Here is a 24,140-nt window from a genome sequence, read left to right as displayed (position 1 = left end):
TGGATGCTTTCAAGAGAAAGCTAGATAGAACTCTTAAAGATAGCGGAGTCAGGGGGTATGGGGAGAAGGCAGGAACGGGGTACTGATTGTCAATGATCAGCCATGATCACATTGAATGGTGGTGGTGGCGCGAAGGGCCGAATGGCCTACTCCTGCACCTATTGTCTATTCAACTGCAGAAGGACCTCTTTGGTCAAGACTCAAATCCTCTCATTACAAAAGCCATTAGCTTTCTTCGCTGCCTGCTGTACCTGCACGCTTACTTTCAGTGACTGGTGTATAAGGACACCCAGGTCTCATTGTGCTGCCCCTTTACCTAATCTGACACCATTGAGATAATAATCTGCCTCCTTGTTTTTGCCGCCAAAGTGGATAACTTTATATTTATCTACATTATGCTGCATCTGCCATGCATCTGCCCACTCAGTCAACCTGTCCAAGTCACCCTGCAACCTCCTAACATCCTCTTCGCAGTTCACACTGCCACCCAGCTTTGTGTCATCTGTAAACTTGCTAGTGTTACTTGTAATTCCATTATCCAAATCATTAATATATATTGTAAATAGTTGCGGCCCCAGCACCGAGCCTTGCGGCACTCCACTCGCCACTGCCTGGCATTCTGAAAAGGACCCGTTTATCCTACTCTTTGCTTCCTGTCTGCCAACCAATCCTCTATCCATGTCAATACCCTAACCCCAATACCATGTGCTCTAATTTTACTTACCAACCTCCCGTGTGGGACCTTATCAAAGGCTTTCTGAAAGTCTAGATACACTACATCCACTTGCTCTCCTTCATCCATTTTACTTGTCACATCCTCAAAAATTTCCAGAAGATTAGTCAAGCAGGATTACCCCTTCATAAATCCATGCTGACTTGGACCAATCCTTTACTGTTATCCAATATCCCATATCACACTTCTATAATGTGTCAGAAGCATTATCAAATGCGCCGTTATTACCTCTTTAATAATTGATTCCAGCATCTTCCCCACCACCGATGTCAGGCTAACTGGTCTATAATTCCCCGTTTTCTCTCTCGCTCCTTTCTTGAAAAGTGGGATAACATTAGCTATCCTCCAATCCACAGGAACTGATCCTGAATCTATTGAACATTGGAAAATGATCACCAATGCGTCCACGATTTCTAGAGCCACCTCCTTGAGTACCCTGGGGATTTATCAGCCTTCAGTCCCATCAGTCTACCCAATACTATTTCTCCCCTAATGTAAATTTCTTTCAGTTCCTCTGTGTCCTCTAGTACATCTGGGAGATTGTTTGTGTCTTCCTTAGTGAAGACAGATCCAAAGTTCAACTCTTCTGCCATTTCCTTGCTCCCCATAATAATTTCATCCGTTCTTGCCTTCAAGGGATCCTCATTTGTCTTTACTAATCTTTTTCTGTTAACATACCAGAAGAAGCTTTTACTGTCCCTCTTTATATTCTTGGCCATCTTCCCCTCGTGCTTCATATTTTCAGCCCGTTTTGTTACCTTCTGTTGTCCTTTGAAAGTTACCCAATTCTCTAGCTTCCCGCTAAATCTTTGCTATGTTATACATCTTTTCTTTTAGTTTTATTCCATTCCTAACTTCCCTTGTCAGCCACGGTTGCCTCTTACTCCCCTTAGAATCTTTCTTCCTCTTTGGAATGAAATGATCCTGCATCTTCTGGATTATGTTCAGAAATTCCTGCCATTGCTGTTCCACCGTCATTCTTGCTGGGATCCTTTTTCAGTCGATCTTGGCCACCTCCTTGGGCAATACTGTGAAAATTTTTAAAGTCCGAGTCATAAGTGCAGTGACGACATTAATTAGTGGACCAGTTACAATTCATAGGTTCAGATAAGAGTCATGGACGGGATGTAAACAGGCTTACTGTCTAACTTAAACTAGCAAATTGGTGAGGTCAATTTCTTGCAATTTGACTGTGTGTCAGATTGTGCAATTTGACTGTGTGTCAGAAGTATAAACTGTTCCTAAGAGGAGGAAACAATACAGAAAATGCCTCAGCACCAAAAATGTCTAAACTATTCACTATGATAGATTACATGACCCTTAATTTAATAATCACCAAGAAAGAATTAAATTTGTGATGTGCATGATAATTGGTATCAAGAGATGAAGTTTGGAAAGTGTATTAATAGCAGATGGCTATTAGCAAGACAATGAAAGCAGTACAGCAAAATCAAAATCCTCCTTCAATAGGAAACAATTGTTGCCAGGGGATCAAGAATAATATGCTCAAAATAATTTGTTCACTACAGAAAGTACATATATTTGAATAATATTAAATTAAAGGTGCAATGTCAACCTGCTCTACTTCATATCAAATTTACTTTCTTTGTGCAAATGTATATAATATTTACAGTGCAATTTCAGGCGCATTATTTCTTTATGCAGTATTAATGGTGCAGAGCAGGCAAGGTGAAAGCATTGCATCAGCAAAAGTGAATTTGGGCAATTTACATTTGTGTGCAATTCTTTCTATTCATTACATATCTGCAAGAACATCCCATCAACTAAAACTAAATGCTGGAGGAACTGGCAGGCAAAGTTTCGGGTCAGGGCCCCAATTCAGAATCAGAAGAAGGGTCCCGATCTGCTGAGTTCTTCCTACACGTTGTGCTTGCTCAAGATTTCAACATCTGCAGCTTGTGTCTCCACCCTGTCAACTAGTGTAGTTTAAAAGCTCATTCATCTTATCACTGAATTCCTCGAGCCACCATCTTATCTCAAAAGAGCAGGACACTATCAGGACTATGTGGTTATAATAGATTAAGTTATCCATTTTAGTGGTCTGGATCCTGGTAGGTGGAAGGGATAAATCAGGGCTGATATGTTTCAGAATCAGCAAGGAATAAGAATGTGATAAATACTGAAATGCGATCAGTTAACAGTCTGGCTGAAGGACAGTCATTCCAGTGTAAGTGGATTTCATATGAGGCAAGTTTCACACTCTCAGGTTTAAAATGTAATTAAGGGAGAATAAATAGATTCATAGCAGCAGGCTGGGCTGATGTTTAAATGAGTCGCCCTACAGATCAGCCATAAATTAAATGCCAGAACAGGGCTGAAGGGACTATTCCTGTTCTTGGTGAACAAATTATATTAGCCCTCTAGCAACCAGTTTCTATGAGAACCAAACAGAACTGGCAAATCAGTTGCTAAACTAGGACCTAGATTTTCTTTTCCAAGAATTTGAAAATGTAGCACATGTGGATGAGACCTGGTTGCTTCCAAATTGTATATAGTTGCAATTTATATTCTTTTGTAATAAATAGAAAATATTTCATGTTGCAGGTATTACTGGCAAGACCAAGATTTATTGACCATTCTCTAGTGACCTTGAGAAGGTGGCGGATGTTCATGAACAAATGCTTTAGGGCAGCACAGATGTGCAACGGTAGAGTTGCTACCTCACAGCAGCAGAGACCTGGTTCAATCCTGACTACGGGTGGGTGCTGTCTGTACGGAGTTTGTACGTTCTCCATGGGTTTCCTTTGGGTGCTCCAGTTTCCTCCCATATTCCAAAAACATGCAGATATGTAGATTGATTGGGTTCTGTACATTTTCCCTCGTGTGTAGGTTAGACTTGCTGTATGGGTGATCGCTGGTTGGCATGGACTCGGTGGGCTGAAGGGTCTGTTTCCATGCAATATCTCTAAACCAAACTAAACTGCTGTCTTACCGATGAAGGATGGTGGGGGTGGAGTTCCAGGATTTAGACTCAGCAAAGCTAAAGGAATAGCATTATATTGATAATGATCTATTTTAGTCAAAGATAAGAATTTGCATACCGACAGCTGAACACAGAGGGCTTGTCACTTTGTCACATGGCAAACAATCAATTATGTCAGAAGCAATGCAATCTTCGACTTCTGTGAAATAAATCTAATGAATGAGAATAAATATGTGAAGTTTATCCACATAAATCATGGACCTCTGGAATCTTTCACTGCGTCAAACTGTTGCCATGCAGCTGGAATGTGAATTGCTGGAGGAAAATCACGAGACTGGTTCAAACTGATGGTTGGAGTCTGCATCCAAGGCACTGTTTAGTTTTGAGACATAGTATGGAAACAGGTCCTGCGGCCCATGGAGTCCACACCTACCATCAATCATGTGTTCACATTAGTTCTATGTTATCCCACTTTCTCATCCACTCCTTAAATTTATAGAGGCCAATTATAGAGGCCAATTAACCTTAACACGTCTTTGGGATGTGGGAGGGAACTGGAGCACCTGGAGGAAACCCACGCGGTCACAGGGAGAACATGTAAACCTCACACAGCCACAAAACCCCACACCTGAACTACTATCTACCTCATTGGAGACCCTCGGACAAACTATGATCTGGTTTTACCTTGCACCAAACGCTATTCATGATATTCCCTTTATCATGTATTTGTACACTGTGGATGGCTCAATTGTAATCACGTATTGTCTTTCCGCTGACTGGTTAGCACGCAACAAAAGCTTTTCACTGTCCCTCGGAACACGTGACAATAAACTAAAAGCAACTCAACTCAGACAGAACCCGAGGTCAGGGTCGAACCTGGATCTCTGGTGATCTGAGACAGTAGCTCTACCAGCTGCACCAGTCTGCCGCCCATAATAGTCACTGTTTGACTCTTCATTAATAGACTGGGAAGCAAATAATGAAGCTCTTGTTGCCTATTCATATCTTTCCTTTCACTTTACTGTTCTGCTTCTTCTAATAGGAACTGACAGCCGTGTCATTCATATCTGGTACACTTATTCTGATGACCTGACCTTTATAGTGCCAAGTATTTGCAACAACAGCTATCTCTAATTACCTTGTCACTGTCTTCAGCCAGAACTATAAATAACAGGAAAAGTCTGCAGATGTTAAATTGACTTTTCTAGCATTACCACCTGACTGTGTAGGTCATTCGAATGAATGAAAAGGCCATCATAAACTAAAAATTACACAACAACAGAGAAAGACTGGAATGATGTGCACAGTATCCAAACAATTTAATTTACAATGTCAGTCTTAAATGTTGAATAAAAATTTGAAGATATCTATCACATAGATTTATTCCTCAAATAACTCAAAGTTTTCTTTCCTGCAAATTCACTCAGGGAATTTTGGTACAATGTGTTTGGGACATTCATTATATCGTGTTATTCATTATACTGAAAAACAGCTTTGTAAATCAAAGCTGGTGTATCTTATTAGGTCAATGGCCTTCAATGCAAACTCTAGACAAGGAATAAAAATTGCATTATGAAAAGTTTGCAGATGTTTTGAGAATGTACAATGTTATTATTTTTAACTTGCCATTGCTTGCAGGCACTTCAGCTCAGTGCACCTCGCTGGAAAACATTCTTGTCCGCAACTTTGAAGGTTGTGCTACAGGATGTGGCCCGTGCCAGTTTGTGGCTGAAAACCAAGCGGCAATTACAATCTGCCAGGCAAAATTGGCCTTCAGCAGGTACCGTTGTTTAGTGAGCAGCAGCACATAAGTCACAAGTAGATGAAATGCCCAGCACTGATGCTGATAATGGGTCTATGCCAAGTCTGGGCAAGGAGGGGACATAATTTCAGTGAAAGGTTTGGATTGAAAACAGGAATGCTTACTTTAGGCTTCTGCACCAGGGGCGCCGCACGATGACAGCCTCGCCAATGGTCTGTCTTCGTCTTTTCCTTCTTTGTGTTTTTAGTTTGTTGTAAAATGTATGTTTTAGTTTATCTTCAGTTTTGTATTATGGGGGATGGTGAGAACTTTTCTTATCTCTTTCCTCGACGGAGATGCGACTTTTTCCGCATCGTATCTCCGTCTGCACTGTGGCCTAACATCGTGGAGTTGGCGGCCTCTTGTTTGGGACTTTTAGAGCTCCAAAACCACGGAGCCTGCGGACTTTAACATCTTGGAGCGGGCAGTCCCTTTGCAGGGGTCGGCCTTAGGTGCTCCAACCTGTGGGAGCTGCGGACTTTAACATCGTGGAGCTCGCTGTCTCTGGCTAGGGACCGATTTCGGGAACTCCAAGCCGCAGGTGTTTTCGACCGCTCCAATGCGGGAGCTTAGACCGCCCTGATGAGGGAGCTCTATAGCCGGCTGCAGATGGTTCGACTCCCCCGACCGCGGGAGGAAAGGAGGGAAGAAGATAAGACGTTATTGCCTTCCATCACAGTGGGGAATGTGGAGGGGCTGCTGCAGTGGATGTTTATGTCAATTTAGTTGTGTGTCTTGTGGCTTTTTTGTTATGACTGTATGGAAAACTAAATGCTTTGTATGTTACAAAACATACTTGGCTAATAAATTATGATTATGCATTAGAGGAATTAGTTCCTACCTATCCATGTCTATGTCTTCAACAGTTTATACAGGAGGGAGTAGAAGTCAAGTCAGGTACATGGATAGGACAGGTTTAGAGGGATATGGGCCAAACGCAGACAGGACTAAGTGTAGATGGGACATGTTGGTCGGTGTGGGCAAATTGGGCCGAAGGGCCTGTTTCCACACCATATGACTATGACATAAGTTTATGTAATCTATTCTAATAATTGGGACGTTTTATGTTATTGAGACATTCATATAAATATATCGGAATTAAGAACTTGTGTAGGCCACTCTGGCACTTATGTCTTGCATTCTATAGAGCCACCTTTCACTCCCTTGTTTATCAAAATTTGTTCCAACTCTGCCTTAAAAGTTGGTGCAACAGCTTATCAAATGCCACAAATATTATGAAAGGAGCAGTTAATAAATGGAGTCAAAGTCAGTAGAACCAGGTTACAGAGCAGAATAAAATACAGGATAATTCTCATGCTTTGGGAATATTTTCAAGTCCAGATCCAGCCTCTTAGGCTCTGACCATCAGCCACAAACTGTTCAAAACACTACCTTTGTCTCAAGCAACAAAGCAGTCAAAACTGAAAGTTTAATTAATTAACATCACAGTTTTCCCTCCATCAGAAACATGAAACAATCAAAAATAATTCACTCCATTGTGTAGCAGTTGTTTAGTTGTGAGTCATCTCTGAGACATTTGGCCAGCTCAGTGATTTTCGGCTCTTATTGTGATTTTGTGAACTACTTATCTGGTGGAATTCAACATCTTGCCCCAAGGAATTATGGACAGTCTTGCATTTCATTTTCTCTGAATCTATTTTCCATTTGTTGTTTAACTACACTGTATGTTTACAAAGTAGAATACTTTGCTTTTAAAGTGAGATGCCAATTAAATTTTGCAGCATATAAATTGATGAAGGTGCCAATTAACACCAATTAACCCACAAACCTGTACGTCTTTGAAATGTGGGAAAAAACCAGAGCAGCCGGAAGAAAACCTTGCCGTCACATGGAGAACGTACTCCTCACAGTCAGCACCGGAAGTCAGATTTGAACCCAGGTCTCCACTGTGCCACTGTGCTGCCCAGTAGGCTCAGTGCCACATCCCTTGTTTTTAATGGCATCTATCAACGGTTTAGACTTAAATGTGGGAGACATGATTAAGGTTTACAAAAATTGATTGTCGAAGACAAAGTGCTGGAGTAACTCAATGAGTCAGTCAGTGTCGCCGGAGGACATGGATAGGTGATGTTTCAGGTTGGGACGCTTCCTCACATCGTAGCGGGGTTGAGGGTGGGGGAGACGGGACAAATGGCTGTACGGTTGATAGTGAGGTAGGTGTCAGGAAGACATCAATGAACATTTAGCTCAAAAAAAGCAATATGGAACCAGGTCGAGACAGGTGTGAAATAATGCCTTTGTGGAGAATGACAAAAATGTGAGGATAGTGAGAAAGGAGGAGGAACAGAAGTATCTTGAAGGTATGCCATGTGAATAATACGTTTAAAGTACTTAGGATACTTTTCTTTATTGGCACAGAATGTAAGAGCCAAGTAGTGATGCGAGAGCGTTCTAAAGTGTACCACAGCCAGCGTACTCTTTGTAAGCAGAAAGTACCTGGGCAACAGATTGCTTAATCTCCAAACTCCATGGTTAGCGATTGTAAAGGCTTTGGTGTAGGATTGTTGTTCTACCACGTGATGCTTCAGATACCATACACTTTACAGTATCAGTACCCTAGGTTTGGATAATACACTGATGGAAGTCGTCCCACTCAGATTGGGAAAACAGGCATCGAATAATTATAGTTCCTTCAGGTTACCTTTTAAAGTTGAATGATTTGCATCTCTTCCTTCAGTTCTGGCTTTGATCCCCTCTAAAGAAAAAGCAAAGCACAACCAGTGAATGAATGTAGATGTGGAGAATTAATTTCAAATAATCAAACGTTGAGTCTTCATTGAAATATATAGCTTCATCTTTTCTTCAATCAAAATTTAATACGCAGGGAACAACATAAAAGTTGAAAAAACATCTTCATACTACAAAATAATTAAAATATATAAAGCTATCCAAAATGGCATATTTTGCATCAGCTAATTAAGGCAAAATGGCGTGTTTCTTGCACCATTAGTCAGGAGAATGTGCAAAATTAATAGCTGCTATGGATATTTAATGTTCCTTTATATCCGCTTTTACAGGTACTGTGAGAATTTTATTCAAATGACCTGAAATGCACTTAACAAGTATTGTGAAATTAATTTTTACCACCGCAATTAGCATTTCAATTATTTGCAAATTAAAACAATGTAAAATTATTAACCATGGCTAATTAATTTCTTACTTCCATTGCAACTCAAGTCAATGAAGTTTTCTTAAATATTAGTTTAATTGATAAAATATTTCTCTAATGTAACGTATAAATATTCTTCTTGATCATAAACCATAGTTTGGACACAAAATGCTGGAGTAACTCAGCCGGTCAAGCATCATGTCTGGAGAAAAGGAAAAGGTGACATTTCGGGTCAAGACCATTGATCAGACTGATGGAGGGTCTCGACTCGAAAAGTCACCTATAATTTTTCTCCAGAGATGCTGCCCTATCCACGGAGTTATTCCGGCATTTTGTGTCTATCTTCGGTGTAAACTAGCAGCTGCAGTTCCTTCTTATAAAGCCCTAAATGGACACTCCCCCCCCTACATCAAAAATCTTCTAACCCCCCTCTCTAACTCCAGGTCCCTCAGGTCGGCCGATTTGGGGCTACTCACTATCCCGCGGTCTAGGCTTAAGCTCAGGGGTGACCGCGCTTTTGCGGTTGCAGCTCCTAGACTGTGGAACAGTATCCCTCTCCCCATCAGAACTGCCCCCTCCATCGACTCCTTTAAGTCCAGGCTCAAAACCTATTTCTACTCCCTAGCGTTTGAGGCTCATTGAGGAGGCGCTGTGAACTGTTTGCGTGCTACTGTATGTTTCTTTTTTTTTTCACCATTGGAACCTAATCAGATGTACAGCACTTTGGTCAACGTGGGTTGTTTTTAAATGTGCTATACAAATAAAATGGACTTGACTTGACTTATACAACCATAGTTTGGAAATGCATTTACATTATTCTGAAAAACTAGCAAAAGCTGACCTCAGACATTGTGAATATTTGCCCAAACTTTAATGAAATAGCCTAATTTACATTGGGGTTATATGGATTAAATTGCAAGAATACTTAACCTTACTGCTATATCGTTACAATTGAAACAGTATTGTGACATGCAAATTATGTTATGTTTTGTGTCCTTGTTGTCTGTGTTCAAGATAAAGAACAGAGCAGCACTTTGTGTCGCAGTTCTCTTTTAATAGCTCTAACTATATTAATGGCTTCTACAGGCTTCTCATTCTGCATCTGTTCCCGCTCTCTAGATCACATAACTTCACTACGTCATGCACTTAATTTGCATGCTACCACACAGTTTTGATTGTAACAATATAAAACTTACACAGGGCTTTTATTGGCAATAAACAAACCTGGTGATCTCTTACTTCTGAAAGTGGAGTGGGTTCCGTGGAAGTCAATACAATGTCCACATAACAACAGGAATTTTAACTCGGTTGGTTTAGCCTCATCTGAATCTCCCACCTAAGGCCAGTCAAAGGTGGGGCAGAAAGTGTTTAAAAACACTGGAAATTGTTTTGCACCAGAAATGCTGAGGAATGACCCTTCTGGATGTTATTCTGAACTCTCACCCTCACACCTACCAGCCTTCATCCAATTTGATTCACTCCGCATGATGTCAAGATAAAGCTGCCTGCCTTGGATGAAGCAAAGAGTTTGGCCTCATGGTCAGGTGCTCCAGGAATATCGTGAATCACTGATTACCTATGTCCATAAATTACCTCTTTATTCGGACATTCGTAAACATCAGGAAGGTGATGCAAGGAATCAGCAGTGATATCCAGTGACATCAATAACTTATTCATACCTAGTTTGGGCTTTCACAAGTTCACAAATTATAGGAGTAGAATTAGGCCATTTGGCCCATCGAGTCTACTCCGCCATTCAATCATGACTGATCGCTGCCTCCTAATTCCATTTTCCTGCCTTCTCCCCATAACCCTTGACACCCGTTCTAATCAAGAATTTGTCTATCTCTCCCTTAAAAATATCCACTGACTTGGCCTCCACAGCCCTCTGTGGCAATGAGCTCCACAGATTAACTACCCACCGACTAAAGAAGTTCCTCCTCACCTCCTGTCTAAAAGAGATCCCTTTAATTCTGAGGCTATGACCTCTGGTCCTAGACTCTCCCACCAGTGGGAACATCCTTTCCACATCCACTCTATCTATGCCTCTCATTATTCTGTAAGTTTCAATGGCTTTGCCAGGTTTGCTTCTAAATCTCAATAAAACCATGCTCCAACAATGGACAAAAGAACTGAATTCGAGAGGTGAGGCAAGAGAGGTTGGATTCACACTCAAAACAAAAGAATTGGGGATGAGTGTGTTCTGCATTCTCAGCCACTGGATTTCATTACAAGATACAAGGAATAAATCATCTCAGTTGCAAAGCATCTGGTAGCTAAATTGTCAGCATTAAACTGCAGGCAGATAAGATGCACTTTACATACGCAAAATAAGAGTATGCTTATTTTAGTATTTTAGTATTTTTGTAAAATAAATTGTTCAATCAGAATGTTTCTTCACTAACATTTGCATTGTTAAACAGCTTCTATTTTAACAGAGGGTGAAGCAAACATGAGGAGCATAAGAGAGAAAAAGAAATTATGGACAAAGAATAATTTAGTAAATAAGAGTTGAGATAAAAGTCTTTCAAGAAAAATACAATATAAGAGGAAATAACTTTTGTGTATCTTCTTAGAAGCTAAATAAATTCATTGGATTAAAAGGGCTAACTCTCTAAGTGAAAGTGGTCCAATCTGCCAAATCTTTCAAGCTCCATTTTCAATATTTAAAATTTTCTACATCAGAAGAATTATTCTCCTACCTTTCATTTAATGTCATACTTGAATAGGCAAAAAAGCCTTTAGAAATTTAAATTCATTAAAATTCATGGAAACAAGCAAGTTAATTTGCTGTAGAGTTATAAAAATTAATTTTCAAGGAAAGGGAAGGTACAATTTCTGATCTCCATGGCTTATCCCAGTGCATACTTAAATAAGATTAAGCTAAAGCCTATACTTTCAAGATAGAAGAAAGGTATATGTCAATCTTCTTTGATTTAGAGACTCTCTATTTACACAGTTTAGCTGTAATACCGGCACAGTAGCGGTAGAGTTGCTGCCTTACAACGCCAGAGACCCGGGTTCGATCCTAACTACGGTGCTGTCTGTACGAAGTTTGTACGTTCTCTTGGTGAGCGTGGGTTTTCCCCGGGTGCTCTGGTTTCCTCCCATATTCCAAAGACGTACAGGTTTGTAGGTTGATTAGCTTTGGTAAAGATTGAAAATTGTCCCTAGTGTGTAGGATTATGCAAGTGTGTAGGATAGTGCTCATGTATGGGGATCACTGGGTGGCGTGGACTCGGTGGGTTGAAGGGCCTGTTCCATGCTGTATAACCGAACTAAACCAATGATCCTTTGTATTTATCCTTGATATAGGAATTTGTTTGTCTCTATAATGAATAGGTTGTCCCTCTGCCTGCGGGAAAACACTGTGGCAGAAACCCCATCGTGCATTTTGCCCACCCCTTTCAATTTGTGAATGTTTACATATCAAACGATTTCCCATTTGTAATTCGAACAGTACATACATAAAACGTTTCACAGTGGCAAAACTAAATTGTTAAGCTTATTAAAAACTATTATTTATAACATGTTCTCTCTCAGTTTTCTTCAAAATGGTACCAACCTACATGGTCTCTGTTCCTCGTTAAGTATGTAAAATGGTGGCAACAAACTTTCTGAAATAACATTCACTAAGCACAGAGGCAAACAAGATTGACCTTTATTTTCATTGGGTGACAGTAGACTTCCTAAAATGAGATTATATTGACAGACTGTCTTTTTTCCCCTGAAGATCACTGATACTGTTAGTGTCAACTTTAGTGGTGGAATGGACAAATCGAACTAACAATAAAGATTAATACGATTAAAAAATCCATGGGCCATTCTTCCATCTTTCTAATTTCTTGGGATGTAATCCATCAATATATGTTTTTTTAAAGTGCCCCAAGCTGACTAATAAATAATTCTCCATATTCCTTTTACATGTCAGTAGTTGAAAATATGAAGCATATTATCCCAATGTACTCAGGGTACACCAGTTCTTGCTTTGCATGAATATATTTATTATGGCTTATTGGAATAAAGTAATTAAAAACCTATCATAAAAAATCCTATACTTGAATTCCAGTTTGCAATTGAATCCTTAAGTTGCTGGATGATATTGTAAATTTTTATGATTTACATCAATAACCAATAATCAAGGTTATCATCCAAGAAAGAGTCAAGAGTGTTTTATTGTCATATGTCCCAAAAAACCCCAATGAAATTCTTACTTGTGGCAGCTCAATAAATATGTAAACATAGTACTCTAAACAATGTAAACAGTAGTACTAACTGTTTGAAAAGCTATGTTTTTTATGATTATTGGCACATTTGTATATTTATAAATCATTATCCAGCAAATACACTAAAATGCAAATATATTGGGTTAAATTTGTGGCGGCTAGATCTTTTGTGTATCTTTGCATATTTTGAACTTTTTTTCTGTGGCATGTTATGAAGGTGGATGGTGTATCATTGCGACGAGGTTCATCTGAGATCTTGGTAAATAGTGTAACTAACAGACGATGTCCTTCATCATATCGAAAATTTGTAGGCCGGGTAACACAAACATTGCTTACAGATTATAAGCTGAGTGAGTAAATTCCATATCATTGAATATACAAAAATGAGAAATGTAGGTAAAATAAAATATTGGATCTGAATGAGAAAAAAGACCAGAACAAAATCAAAAAAATCTGCACTTTAAAATCCCCAACAGTTAAGTCATTAAGTATTGAGACCATAACCTTGTAATAACATATTTTTGCTGCTGGAGTCTGACATGGCAGTAATTTTTGTCGCATCATTAAGAGGTCCGCAGAGAGGAACACACAATATTAAAAACAAATTAAAAATGAAATGAACATTTACATTTAAAAGAAAACTAAAAATCAGCAAAATATTTTTTTTTAAAGCTTACAAATAATTAAAAGCACATAAAGTTCCACAATGAATCTCAAAAAGACAATGTTTTCTATCTTTATCTCCGCAGCCTGGCACCCACATTCAAATCAATGGTCTAGGATGCCATGTCAAACATCACCTGATGGAGAATTTGAGAACTAGCCTGACCCTTCAGACAGGGTCTCGAGCCGAAACGTCATCCATTCCTTCTCTCCAGAGATGCTGCCTGACCCGCTGAGTTACTCCAGCATTTTGTGTCTACCTTAATTAGATACTGGGAAAAGTGTTGCTCTTCTTTCGTGAGATCTTGCTTCTTTGCTGGAGGGGATACAACATGGTTTACTGGGACCACGGTGAATTTCCCCAACACATCTTCTGTACTTGGACCAGTTGTGTCATGACATAGTGTACACAAGATGCTACGTGGCACTTTAGATTTGTCCAGGAGTTTTAGCAAATCGTGGATTGAATTAATGAAAAGGATGGCATTTAGTGTTTAGTTTAGAGATACAGTGCGGAAACAGACCCTTCGGTCCACCGAGTCCCCGCCGACCAGCGATCCCTGCACACTAACACTATCCTTCACACACTAGGGACAATTTACCAAGCCAATTATCCTACAAACCTGTCCGTCTTTAGAGTGTGGGAGGAAACCGGGAATCCCAGAGAAAACCCACATCGGGTCATGAGGAGAATGTACAATCTCCATACAGACCACACCCGTAGTCAGGATCAAATCTGGGTTTCTGGTGCTGTAAGGCAGCAACTCTATCATTGCACCACCATGCTGCCCTATTTGTTCTTACTGCAGATAATGTTGCAGAAGGGAGGAAGGAGTTCATTTTGCTCACCTCTGTAGGTGCTCAGATGTGTTAGTACCCTTTGCTGGCCACACTCAAGGCAACAAACAAAACATGTGAAGTTCAAAGGAAACAGCAGAATTGCCCCACTGAGAGTTCTACAGTGCAGCAGTACAAGTTTAACAGTGAGAATCATTACTGGTGGTGGACTTGTGAAGGATTGTTGAACAATGCAAGTATGATATAAGTTTTGAGGAGATGTTGCAAAGATGCAAAACTTGTGAAATTCTTTTTGTGCTTACTCAAAGGAGGTTGATGAGAAGAAAAGGGGAAAAAATGAATTTCAAGCATTAGAGGATTTGGTTAAACTAGTTGAATGCCACAAGCAAGATTATCCCACTCCCAGTCTGACAGTGCTAGACTACAAGTTTAACAGTGGGAATCAGCATCCAAGTGAAATCATTGCATAATCCAGTGTTTCTCAACCTTTTTACCCTTGCGGAACCATTAAAATAATTTTCATGTCTCAGAGAACCCCAACATAAAAATTCGTCACCTACAGCTCCTGTCCACTGACCACTAAAGGCCGTTTCCCACTGGCGCCGTATAGACGTCGTTAAATATATTCCTTATGATTATTATACTTTTAAATGACATAAAGTATAGAAACGTAACATTATAAAAGGACTGGACAAGCTCGATGCAGGAAAAATGTTCCCAATGTTGGGTAAGTCCAGAACCAGGGGCCACAGTCTTAGAATAAAGGGGAGTCCATTTAAAACTGGCCCCTTACTTCAGTCCAGTTTAGTTTAGTTTATTGTCATGTGTACTGAGGTACAGTTAAAAGCTTTTGTTTTTGTTGCTTGCTAACTAGTCAGCTGAAAGACAATACATGATTACAGTGAGCCATCTACTGATACATAATCAGGGAATAATGTTTAGTGCATGGTAAAGCCGGTAAAGTCCGATCAAATATAGTCCAAGGGTCATCAATGAGGTAGATAGTAGTTCAGGACTGCTCTCTAGTTGTGGTAGGATGATTCAGTTGCCTGATAACAGCTGGGGAGAAAGCCCCATAATCTGGAGGTGTGCGTTTTCACACTTCTATACCTTTTGCCCGATGGGAGAGGGGAGAAGAGGGAATAGCCAGGGTGAGACTCGTCCTTTCAGTCCGAACAAGGGTCCTGACCAGAAACGTCAACTATCCTTTTTCTCCTGAGATGCTTCCTGACCCACTGAGTAACTTCACCATTTTGTGCCTGTCTTTGGTATAAACCAGCATCTGTAGTTCTTTGTTTTCACAAAGGTAGGACTAATGCTGATTTGCCCCATCGTTATAATAGACCCAGTATTGGCACATTCTCTGAAAATCATAAACAGTTAAAGAAGCAGACAGGTAAGGATAGTTTAGGTAGTCTACTTTTGAAGTCATTGGAGTGCTTCTTCACTCTCGATCTAACTGCTTACTTTACGATTAATCTATGCTTCATTTTACAGATCTAACTTCCCAGCTAATTCTCTCTAATCTTCACATTGCCAAACAAAATGACTAAGTACGAGTAGAATACGTAATGAACCCCCGAATCTCATTTGTCAGAAAAGTATTAAGAAAAATCAAGCATATAATTACAAAAGACAGACTGCAGTCAACAGAGGAAGTTATGAAAACCTTCAGAAATACAGTGGTGCCTTGACACATAGAAAGTATTAACTAGTGTTAAGTCTTGCATTTGAAAGTGACATATAAAAATTCATCATTACTCATTGAGTGGAATTTATTACCTTAAAGCCAGAAGTTTTGAAGTGGCACCGACTCTGATCTATGATTGATTTTAAATGAAACTTGAAGGAAATGGTTTGACATGCATGTAATGAAAGTGAAAGTGATGTGCTAAAATCCTTGCATGATTCCTTGATACTTTGGTAATTGTGCAAGAGAAAGAAAAAATATCTTTCAACAGTGTTTAGCGACGGTCAAAGAACAAACTATAATCCACAAAACCAGAAAGTTAACAGCAACAGGTAAAGGAAATTGGGTTATTTCATAAAGATAAAAGGAAGAAACAAATTATTTGTCCAGTAAGCCTTATTTTTTGAGCTGCGTTCATTGCATTAAATAAGGAGACCAACACTGTACACACTACTCCAGACAAGCCAATGCCCTTCATAACTGAAACAGAAGGACTCCCGACACCATGACTGCCATTGTTTCACGAGCCATACTCCTAATGTAACACTGTAATAATCTCTCCCTGTGGATTTATTTGAATCCAATTAACTTTCATTTCATTTGAATCACTGGCATGCGAAAGATGCCATTGTTTTGTTTGGAGATGAGATGTTGGTCCTGTTGTCCCAAGTGAACACTTGGAAGGAGCAATAACTCAGAGCATGTGTTCATCCTCAATTTGAGCCTCTTGCGTCCTTCACAGTTTCTGTGTCATCTATGGCAGTGTACTTTCCATTGCAAATGTAAAAAAACGTTTTTTGCGTACTACTTCCATTCGCACATGAACTACTAGAATTTTTTTTTAAACACTTATATTGTGTTAAGATAAAGCATCCACATTTTCCCGATGGAGATAGGAAAAAAAAACTGCAGATAGAAAAAAGGTGGAATCTTGAGCAAATAACAGTGCTGGCAGAACTCAATAGACCAGGCAGCACCTCCAGATTCGGCGACTGTTTCTTCCCAGCTGTTATCAGGCAATTAAATTATCCTACCACAACTGGAGAGCAGTCCTGAATAGACAGATGACGTTACAGGTCACGACTCTTCTTCAGACAGATGGAGAAGGGGGTGAAAGCTGGGAAGGAGACGTGGGGTGGAGCAAAGCCTGGTAAGTGATAGGTGGATACAAGTGAAGTAGTGTGTGATTGATAGATGGGTGGAACAAGTAACAAAGGCTAGACATGAAAAGGAGACAAGGTTGCCAGATAAGGGGTGAAGAGGAGAGGTAGGTAAAGCCGGAGGGAGGGGTATGGGTGAAAGGAGTCAGGGGGCAGGAGAGGTAGGGAAATAGGGAAAGGGGGAATGGGAGATGAGCGTTCAGAGGAGGAGAATGGAGCAGGTTGTCTAATAATCCTGCACAAGTTATTACTGCAGCTTCCGGACTGGAACTCTCTCTGTAACTTCAGTTTTTAATCCACAAAGGCACTGGACACATTCCCCCCCCCCAATCCTCTGAGATTCCTACTGCTCTCCGGCTCCACAGTTCTCCACATTGTATCCCACTTGAGATCCCACCTTCCTTAGCCAACAATGGACCTACCTGCCTGGTCATTTATGGCTACCCCTGATTAATCTTGGCCTTTTCTCGCCTATGTGAAAGAAGCATGAATTACATTAAGAACCGAATCACAATACCATTACATTCCCCGCGCTGGAGAAGTGTGGAACATATTGAAATGTAAATTTGCATTATGTAGGCAATAGGCCAAACCTATAACCGAGAAAGGGCAAAGATGTAATAAAGATAGAAGTGATTACTATAATGAAATGTTGTTATTTTGGAGTCTGAAATTGAAAGTTTAGATGAGTACTCTGTTACATAAAATAAATGCCACTCCAAGGGAAATGTCAATCCAAATGTTGAAGTGGAGAAAACAGAATCAAGAAGTGACTCAAATACTATTTCCACTATGATGGAAGAAAATAAATCTAAGACATTAGTAACACAGCTTTTTAGAAAGTGTTAGCAGCTTCATATCCCCGGGCATTAACATCTCAGGTCGCCTGTCCTGGGCCAAGCACATCGATGCAATCACGAAGAAGCCAGGCCAGTGCTGAGAACTTTGTTATAAAGAGATTCAGAATGTCACTGAATACTCTAACACATTTCTACAGATGCATCGTAGAAAGTTTAGTTTAGTTTAGAGATTCAGCGCGGATGCAGGCCCTTCCGCCCACCGAGTCTACGCCGACCAGTGATCCCCGTACACCAGGCCAATTAGCGTACAAACGTGTACATCTTTGGAGTGTAGGAGGAAATCGGAGCATCTGGAGAAAACCCATATCGGTCACGGGAAGAACGCACAGACTCTACCCACAATCAGGATCAAACCCGAGTCTCTGGCTTGTAAGGCAGCAACTCTACCGCTGCGCCACCATACCCTGACTGGTTACATCGTGTTTTGGTGCGGCAATTCGAATGCAAAGGAACACAAAGACTGCAGAGATTGGTGGACTCTGTCGGGTCCATCACAGGCACTGCCCTCCCCACCATCGAAGGTATCTACATGAGGTGCTGCCTTAAGAAGGCAGCATCTATCACCTAGGATCCTCACCATCTGGGCCTTGCCCTCTTACCACTGCTACTGTTGCTAAGTAACACATCACCTAGTTCCGAAACAGCCACTTACTTGCAACTATCAGAATGCTGAGCCGACCTGCATAACCTTAATCCTACTTCAGCAATGGAACATTACCTCTTACACTTCCATGTCTGTTTTCTTTAATGGGTTTTGCATTCATTTGTTGTTTTTTGCGCAGTATTTTTCTTTTTGTTATCTTGGATCACCAATGCAGCACAGTGGCACAGTTGCTGCCTTACAGTGCTTGCAGCGCCGTAGACCCAGGTTCGATCCCGACTACGGGTGTTTTCTGTACGGAGTTTGTACATTCTCCCTGTGACTGTGTGGGTTTTCTCCAAGATCGGTTTCCCCCCACACTCCAAAGATATATAGGTAAATTGGCTTGGTAAATGTAAAAATTGTCATGTTCATTAGTTCTAGGAGCAGAATTAGGCCATTCGACCCATCAAGTCTACTCCGCCATTCAATCATAAGGTCATAAAGTCAGAAGGAATAGGAGAAAAAATAGGCCATTCGGCCCATCGTCTACTCCACCATCCAATCATAGCTGATCTATCTCTCCCTCCTAACCCCATTCTCCTGCATTCTCCCCAAAACCTCTGACACCTGTACTAATCAAGAATCTATCTATCTCTGCCTTAAAAATATCCTCTGACTTGGCCTCTACAGCCTTCTGTGGCAAATAAAATCCACAGATTCACCACCCTCTAACTAAAGTCCCTAGTGTGTGTAGGAGTGTTAATATGCGGGGATCACTGGTCGGCACAGACTCGGTGGGCCGAAGGGCCTGTTTTTCCGCTGTATCTGTAAACTAAACCAAATGGCGCTGAAATGGAAATGCGTGAGAGCGTCAAGTTCCTTGACATTAATATTACCAAATATCTGTCGTGGACCAACCACATTGATGCAACAACCAGAAGGCACGCAGATGTGTCTACTTCCTGCGGAGACTGAGGAAATCCAGCATGTTTCCAATGACTCTTACAAACATCTACAAATGCACCACAGAAAGCATATTGTCAGGTTGCATCACAGCTTGGCTTGGAAATTGGTCTGCCCAAAATTGCAAGAAATTGCAGAGAATGGTGGATGTGGCCCAGTCCATCTCACAGATCAGACTCCCCACTGTTCGCTCCTTCTACACTTCATGCTCCCTCGGAACAGCAGTCAACAAAATCAAAGTCTTATCTTTTCTTCTGCTCCCGTTGGGCAGAAGATCCAGTAGCTTGAAAGCGCGCACCGGCAGATTCAGAAACGTATTCTATTTTGAAGCTTCTAAATGGTACTTCCATGAGCTAAGGTACTATCTGATTCAGTTCCACCCTTTTGTGGACATTGGATTTTGTCTGTCGAGCTGATGAGGCACAATGATGAGAGCTAAATTCTGCACTCTGTATCTTCCCCTTTGCTCTACCTGTTGTACTTAAGTTTGACTTGATTGTATTTATTTATAGTTTATCCATCTGATTGAATAGCATTCAAAACAAAGAGTTTCACTGTACCTCGGTACGCGTGACAATCTAAACCTAATTTACGTATAAGAATTTCATTGTACCTGTACCTTACAATGCTTGTGCAGATGATAATAAATACTTAACTACGTATTATCGCAATTCTAATTGCCTGTTATGCTCAGCTATCTGTGAATTCTTGTCCAAATATTTGAACTGATAAAACTAAACATTATTGCAGACATCATTTAGTTTTCCCATTGATTTCAAGCTCACTCGAATCTTTGAGATTGCCTTTATTCTCAAATGATACTCAGAGATTGCTGTTTGAGTGAAAAGATCACCAGTGCAATTTACCTCTGGATTGAATTGGGACGGATAAAAATATCTGATTGCATGACAGTGTGCAGACATTTACCTTTAAAGCAAAACCAGACAAAGTGCTGGAGTAACTCAACGGGTCAGGCAGCACCTCTGGAGAACATGGAGGGGCTGACGTTTCGGATTGGGACCCTTCTTCAAACCTTTCCTTTCCTTGGCTTCACAATTTGCCATTCTTCATTCAGTCTGTCTCACACTGTTTTATCTCTGTTTTGTTCCAACCATCTGCCGATCAACCCCCCTCCCCCCAGCTGTCCACCATTTCTCCTGCCTCTCCTCTCCCCCAGCTTTCTTTCCTCCACAATCAGTCTGAGGAAGGGTCCTAACCCGAAAGGTCACCTATCCATGTCCTCCAGAGACACTGCAAGACCTGCTGAGTTACTCCAGCACTTTGTGTCCTTTTTGGTAAACCAGCATCTGCAGTTCCTTGTGTTCCTCTTACTTTTAAGTTTAGTGATACAGTGCAGAAACAGGCCCTTCAGCCCACTGAATCCACGCCGACCAATAATCTCTGTACACTAGTACTATCCTACACACTAGAGACAATTTACAATCTTTACTGTGGCCAATTAATCAAGAAGCCTGTATGTCTTTGGAGTGTGGGAGGAAACTGGAGCACCTGGGGAAAACCGACAAAGTTACGGGGAAAATGTACAAACTCCATACAGACAGCACCTATAGTCAGGATCGAACCCAGGTCTTTGGTGCTGTAAGGCAGCAACTCTACCGCTGCGCCACAGTGCCACCCTGCTTTTAAAGCAAAAGGATAGTAACATTAATTAAGTAGCATCAATTGGAAAATAGTTTGGAGCAATCCTTTGCATAAAGACCAGAGAGTTCAGGATTCCTGCACAAAAATCGAAGGTGAGAGATTGCTGGCTGCCTTTTGCCCCAGATTTTCCAACTGTACCATTCATTTTGGACTCCTCTCCATGTGCAGCAACAGAAAGTGAATTCTCATCCCAATTCTCAGAAATCTGCTTGCTGAACCCTGAACAGAACAGCTGCAAGGCAGTGGGTTATTATTAGTTAATTTAAAGTCTTGAATTAATTGAGCTCAATTAAACGCTTCCAATAATTCAAATGATTTCTTAATTATTTTTAATGTGCTCTATTTTTTTCAGATTCATTTCAACAGATTTTCCATTTATGGTTTTAATAGTTTTTGTGTATTTCTAAGAATTAAAGATATTCAAAAGCATTCACAATTCTCACATCTCTTGAATTCCAACACCCCTCCTGGCTTTCCCGACAATCTCCTTCCTCTGACCCCATTCTCTCTCCTCACAGTTGCACGTACTGCCATGTTTTTGCCCTCTTTCCTGTTCTTTCACTCTAATTCCAAACGACCAGTTCTTAACACAGTTGCAGCTTCATTCCCAATGTCCTCATTTAAGGAAGTATGTGGCAGGAGTCTTTACACTAGACTGTGGACCATTTCTCCCTAATCCCAAATGGCTGATCTTTCTGGCCCCCCTCACTGGCCTTTTAATTTTGCAGTCTAACCATCGCACTCTGTTGATGGGGTATTGCCTTGATTTTTCTACCTCCCATATTTTGACCCACCCCCTTCTGAACACGCAGCACTCAGTACAAACCAACCATTGACAGCGATGGGTGTTGTGTTCTGGCCAATGGACCTCTACCTCATAGAGGGTAAACATCAGCTTAGTTTAGAGATACAGCACGGAAACAGGCCCTTCGGCCCACCGGGTATGCGCCGACCAGGGATCCCGATACACTAGCCATTCCTTCTCTCCTGAGATACTGCCTGACCTGCTGAGTTACTCCAGCATTTTGTGAAATAAATACCTCCGATACACTAGCTACACACTAGGGACAATTTACAATTTTTACTGAAGCCAATTAACCTAACCTGGAATGTGGGAAGAAATGGAGCATCCAGAGAAAACCTACATGGTCACAGTCCACTAGAGAACTATATGCAGATCAGGCAATTGCTTTGAGGCACACTTGCTTTGCAGTGATTGCTTTGCAGATACTTGGAAGGGGTGACTCTGTGCATCCTGTTGCCTTTCACTATCATTCTCCATCTCACTTTTATGTTGCCCACTTTTGTTTCATCCTCTGTGGTCATCTTCCATTTGGACAAGTTTCAGCCTTCCACATACAATATCAAATCCTACAAAATCAGACAACTCACCTCCATCTGTATCAGAACTGGGCATTTCCACCACGAGTCTTCTATCTCTGACATTGGCTCAGTGTTTTGGGCTTCAATGGCACACCCTGAGTTGCATTGTAAAACATTCTAGACTCTTTTGTCGATGTTATCACTCTCCATTGCCACTACTTGTGCCCATGACAACACTGGCCTCGTCCATTCCTAGCTTGGGAGCATCTTGAATAGTAAGGGTGTCAGGCGTTATGGGCGAAGGGAGGAGAATGGGATTGAGAGGGAAAGACAGATCACCCCTGATTGAATGGCGGAGTAAACTTGATAACCCGATTCTGCTCCTAGAACTTATGAACTTCAGTCTGAAGAAGGGTCACGACCTGAAACGTCACCCATTTACTCAAGCATTTTATGTTACTCCAGCATTTTATGTCTATCTTATGAACCCCAGACATTCGCTTTGTTCTGTCCATCCCTGCCTCATCTTCCTGGCAATGGTCTCTCTTCCCCAGTTCTAACCAAAGACTTTAACCGGAAACATTAACTCTGTTACTGCTTCCACAGTTGCTGTTTGACCTGCTGCTTTTATTTCATATTTCCAGCAACAGCATCTCTTTGGATTTCCATTCACAGTTTCTGACAGGTTTGATAGATGGCCAAATAAAGGAGTTGCTTTAGCTGGATGATGAAATTATTTTTGTTGCAACCTGAGTGGGGCATAGATTGCCCTTTCCGCCATGTTACAGTTTGATGGTATTGTGACGTGCAGTGCTACATTACTGAAGCTCACACTAACTTGGGAGCTCGCTGATGTTAAGTCAGTGGTGAACATGAGCCCATGCTGTTTTAGTCCAATTCACACCAAAAGCACTTTCACCACATATTTGGTACATATTTGCTATTTTTCAAGCTGTAACATTAGTTCTATAGTGAAGTAAACACCACATGCCAGGCTTTGTTCTGCCCCCACCAAGTCCTTGAATTGGCCATCTATAAAAAAAAATGAGAATGGAAATCCAAAGAATTGCCCCCACCTCTATTTTCCAACCTTCTCCCCCCTACTGCAATCAGTTTGAGGGAGGGTCACCGATCCTCTCCCTGCACACTCCCTGGGTATCTTGTTCGATTAAAATTCTGCTGTGAAATACAGAAAATATTAATTCTATTCTAATGTCTCCTGTTTACAGTGGATTGCTTTAAATATATGTGTCTGTTTGAAAACAAATTTATCTATTCCAAGCAATAATTTGCATTTAAGCTATCACTCACACAAGAGTAAGCTATGAATAAATTTCCCATGGCAGATTTTTGAAAAAAGGCTTTCTCCACTCCTGACATGCTAAAATCCAGTTAGATTTGCAATGAAGTGCTCTTACAATCTCCCATAATGAGATTTCTGATTATCATGTATCAAAAAAATATACCAATCGCAAATTGTTGATGCCACCCAGATATGTGAATTATGGGACCTTGTGTTGCGTTTTGTTTATTTAGTTACAACCTCAGCACATTGCACTGGCTACTGCGCCTGGAGGGCGTTACATAACTTCTGCTGGAGGTAA

The 24,140-nt window shown here is 40.9% G+C and overlaps 1 protein-coding gene across 1 annotated transcript in view; it reads right to left on the bottom strand.

The window, feature by feature from the left end:
* The window catches only part of LOC144600063 (testican-1-like), a 336,811-nt gene that overhangs the window by 36,812 nt on the left and 275,859 nt on the right, over positions 1-24,140 (bottom strand). Inside the window, exon 7 of the mRNA XM_078411433.1 lies at positions 8,141-8,194. Within this exon, the coding sequence (XP_078267559.1) occupies positions 8,141-8,194 (54 nt within the window). The remainder of the gene's footprint in view (positions 1-8,140; positions 8,195-24,140) is intronic.

Source organism: Rhinoraja longicauda, chromosome 14 (genome assembly GCF_053455715.1).
Source record: "Rhinoraja longicauda isolate Sanriku21f chromosome 14, sRhiLon1.1, whole genome shotgun sequence".
Lineage (NCBI taxonomy): Eukaryota > Metazoa > Chordata > Chondrichthyes > Rajiformes > Arhynchobatidae > Rhinoraja > Rhinoraja longicauda.
This window is presented reverse-complemented; position numbering and strand designations above follow the sequence as displayed.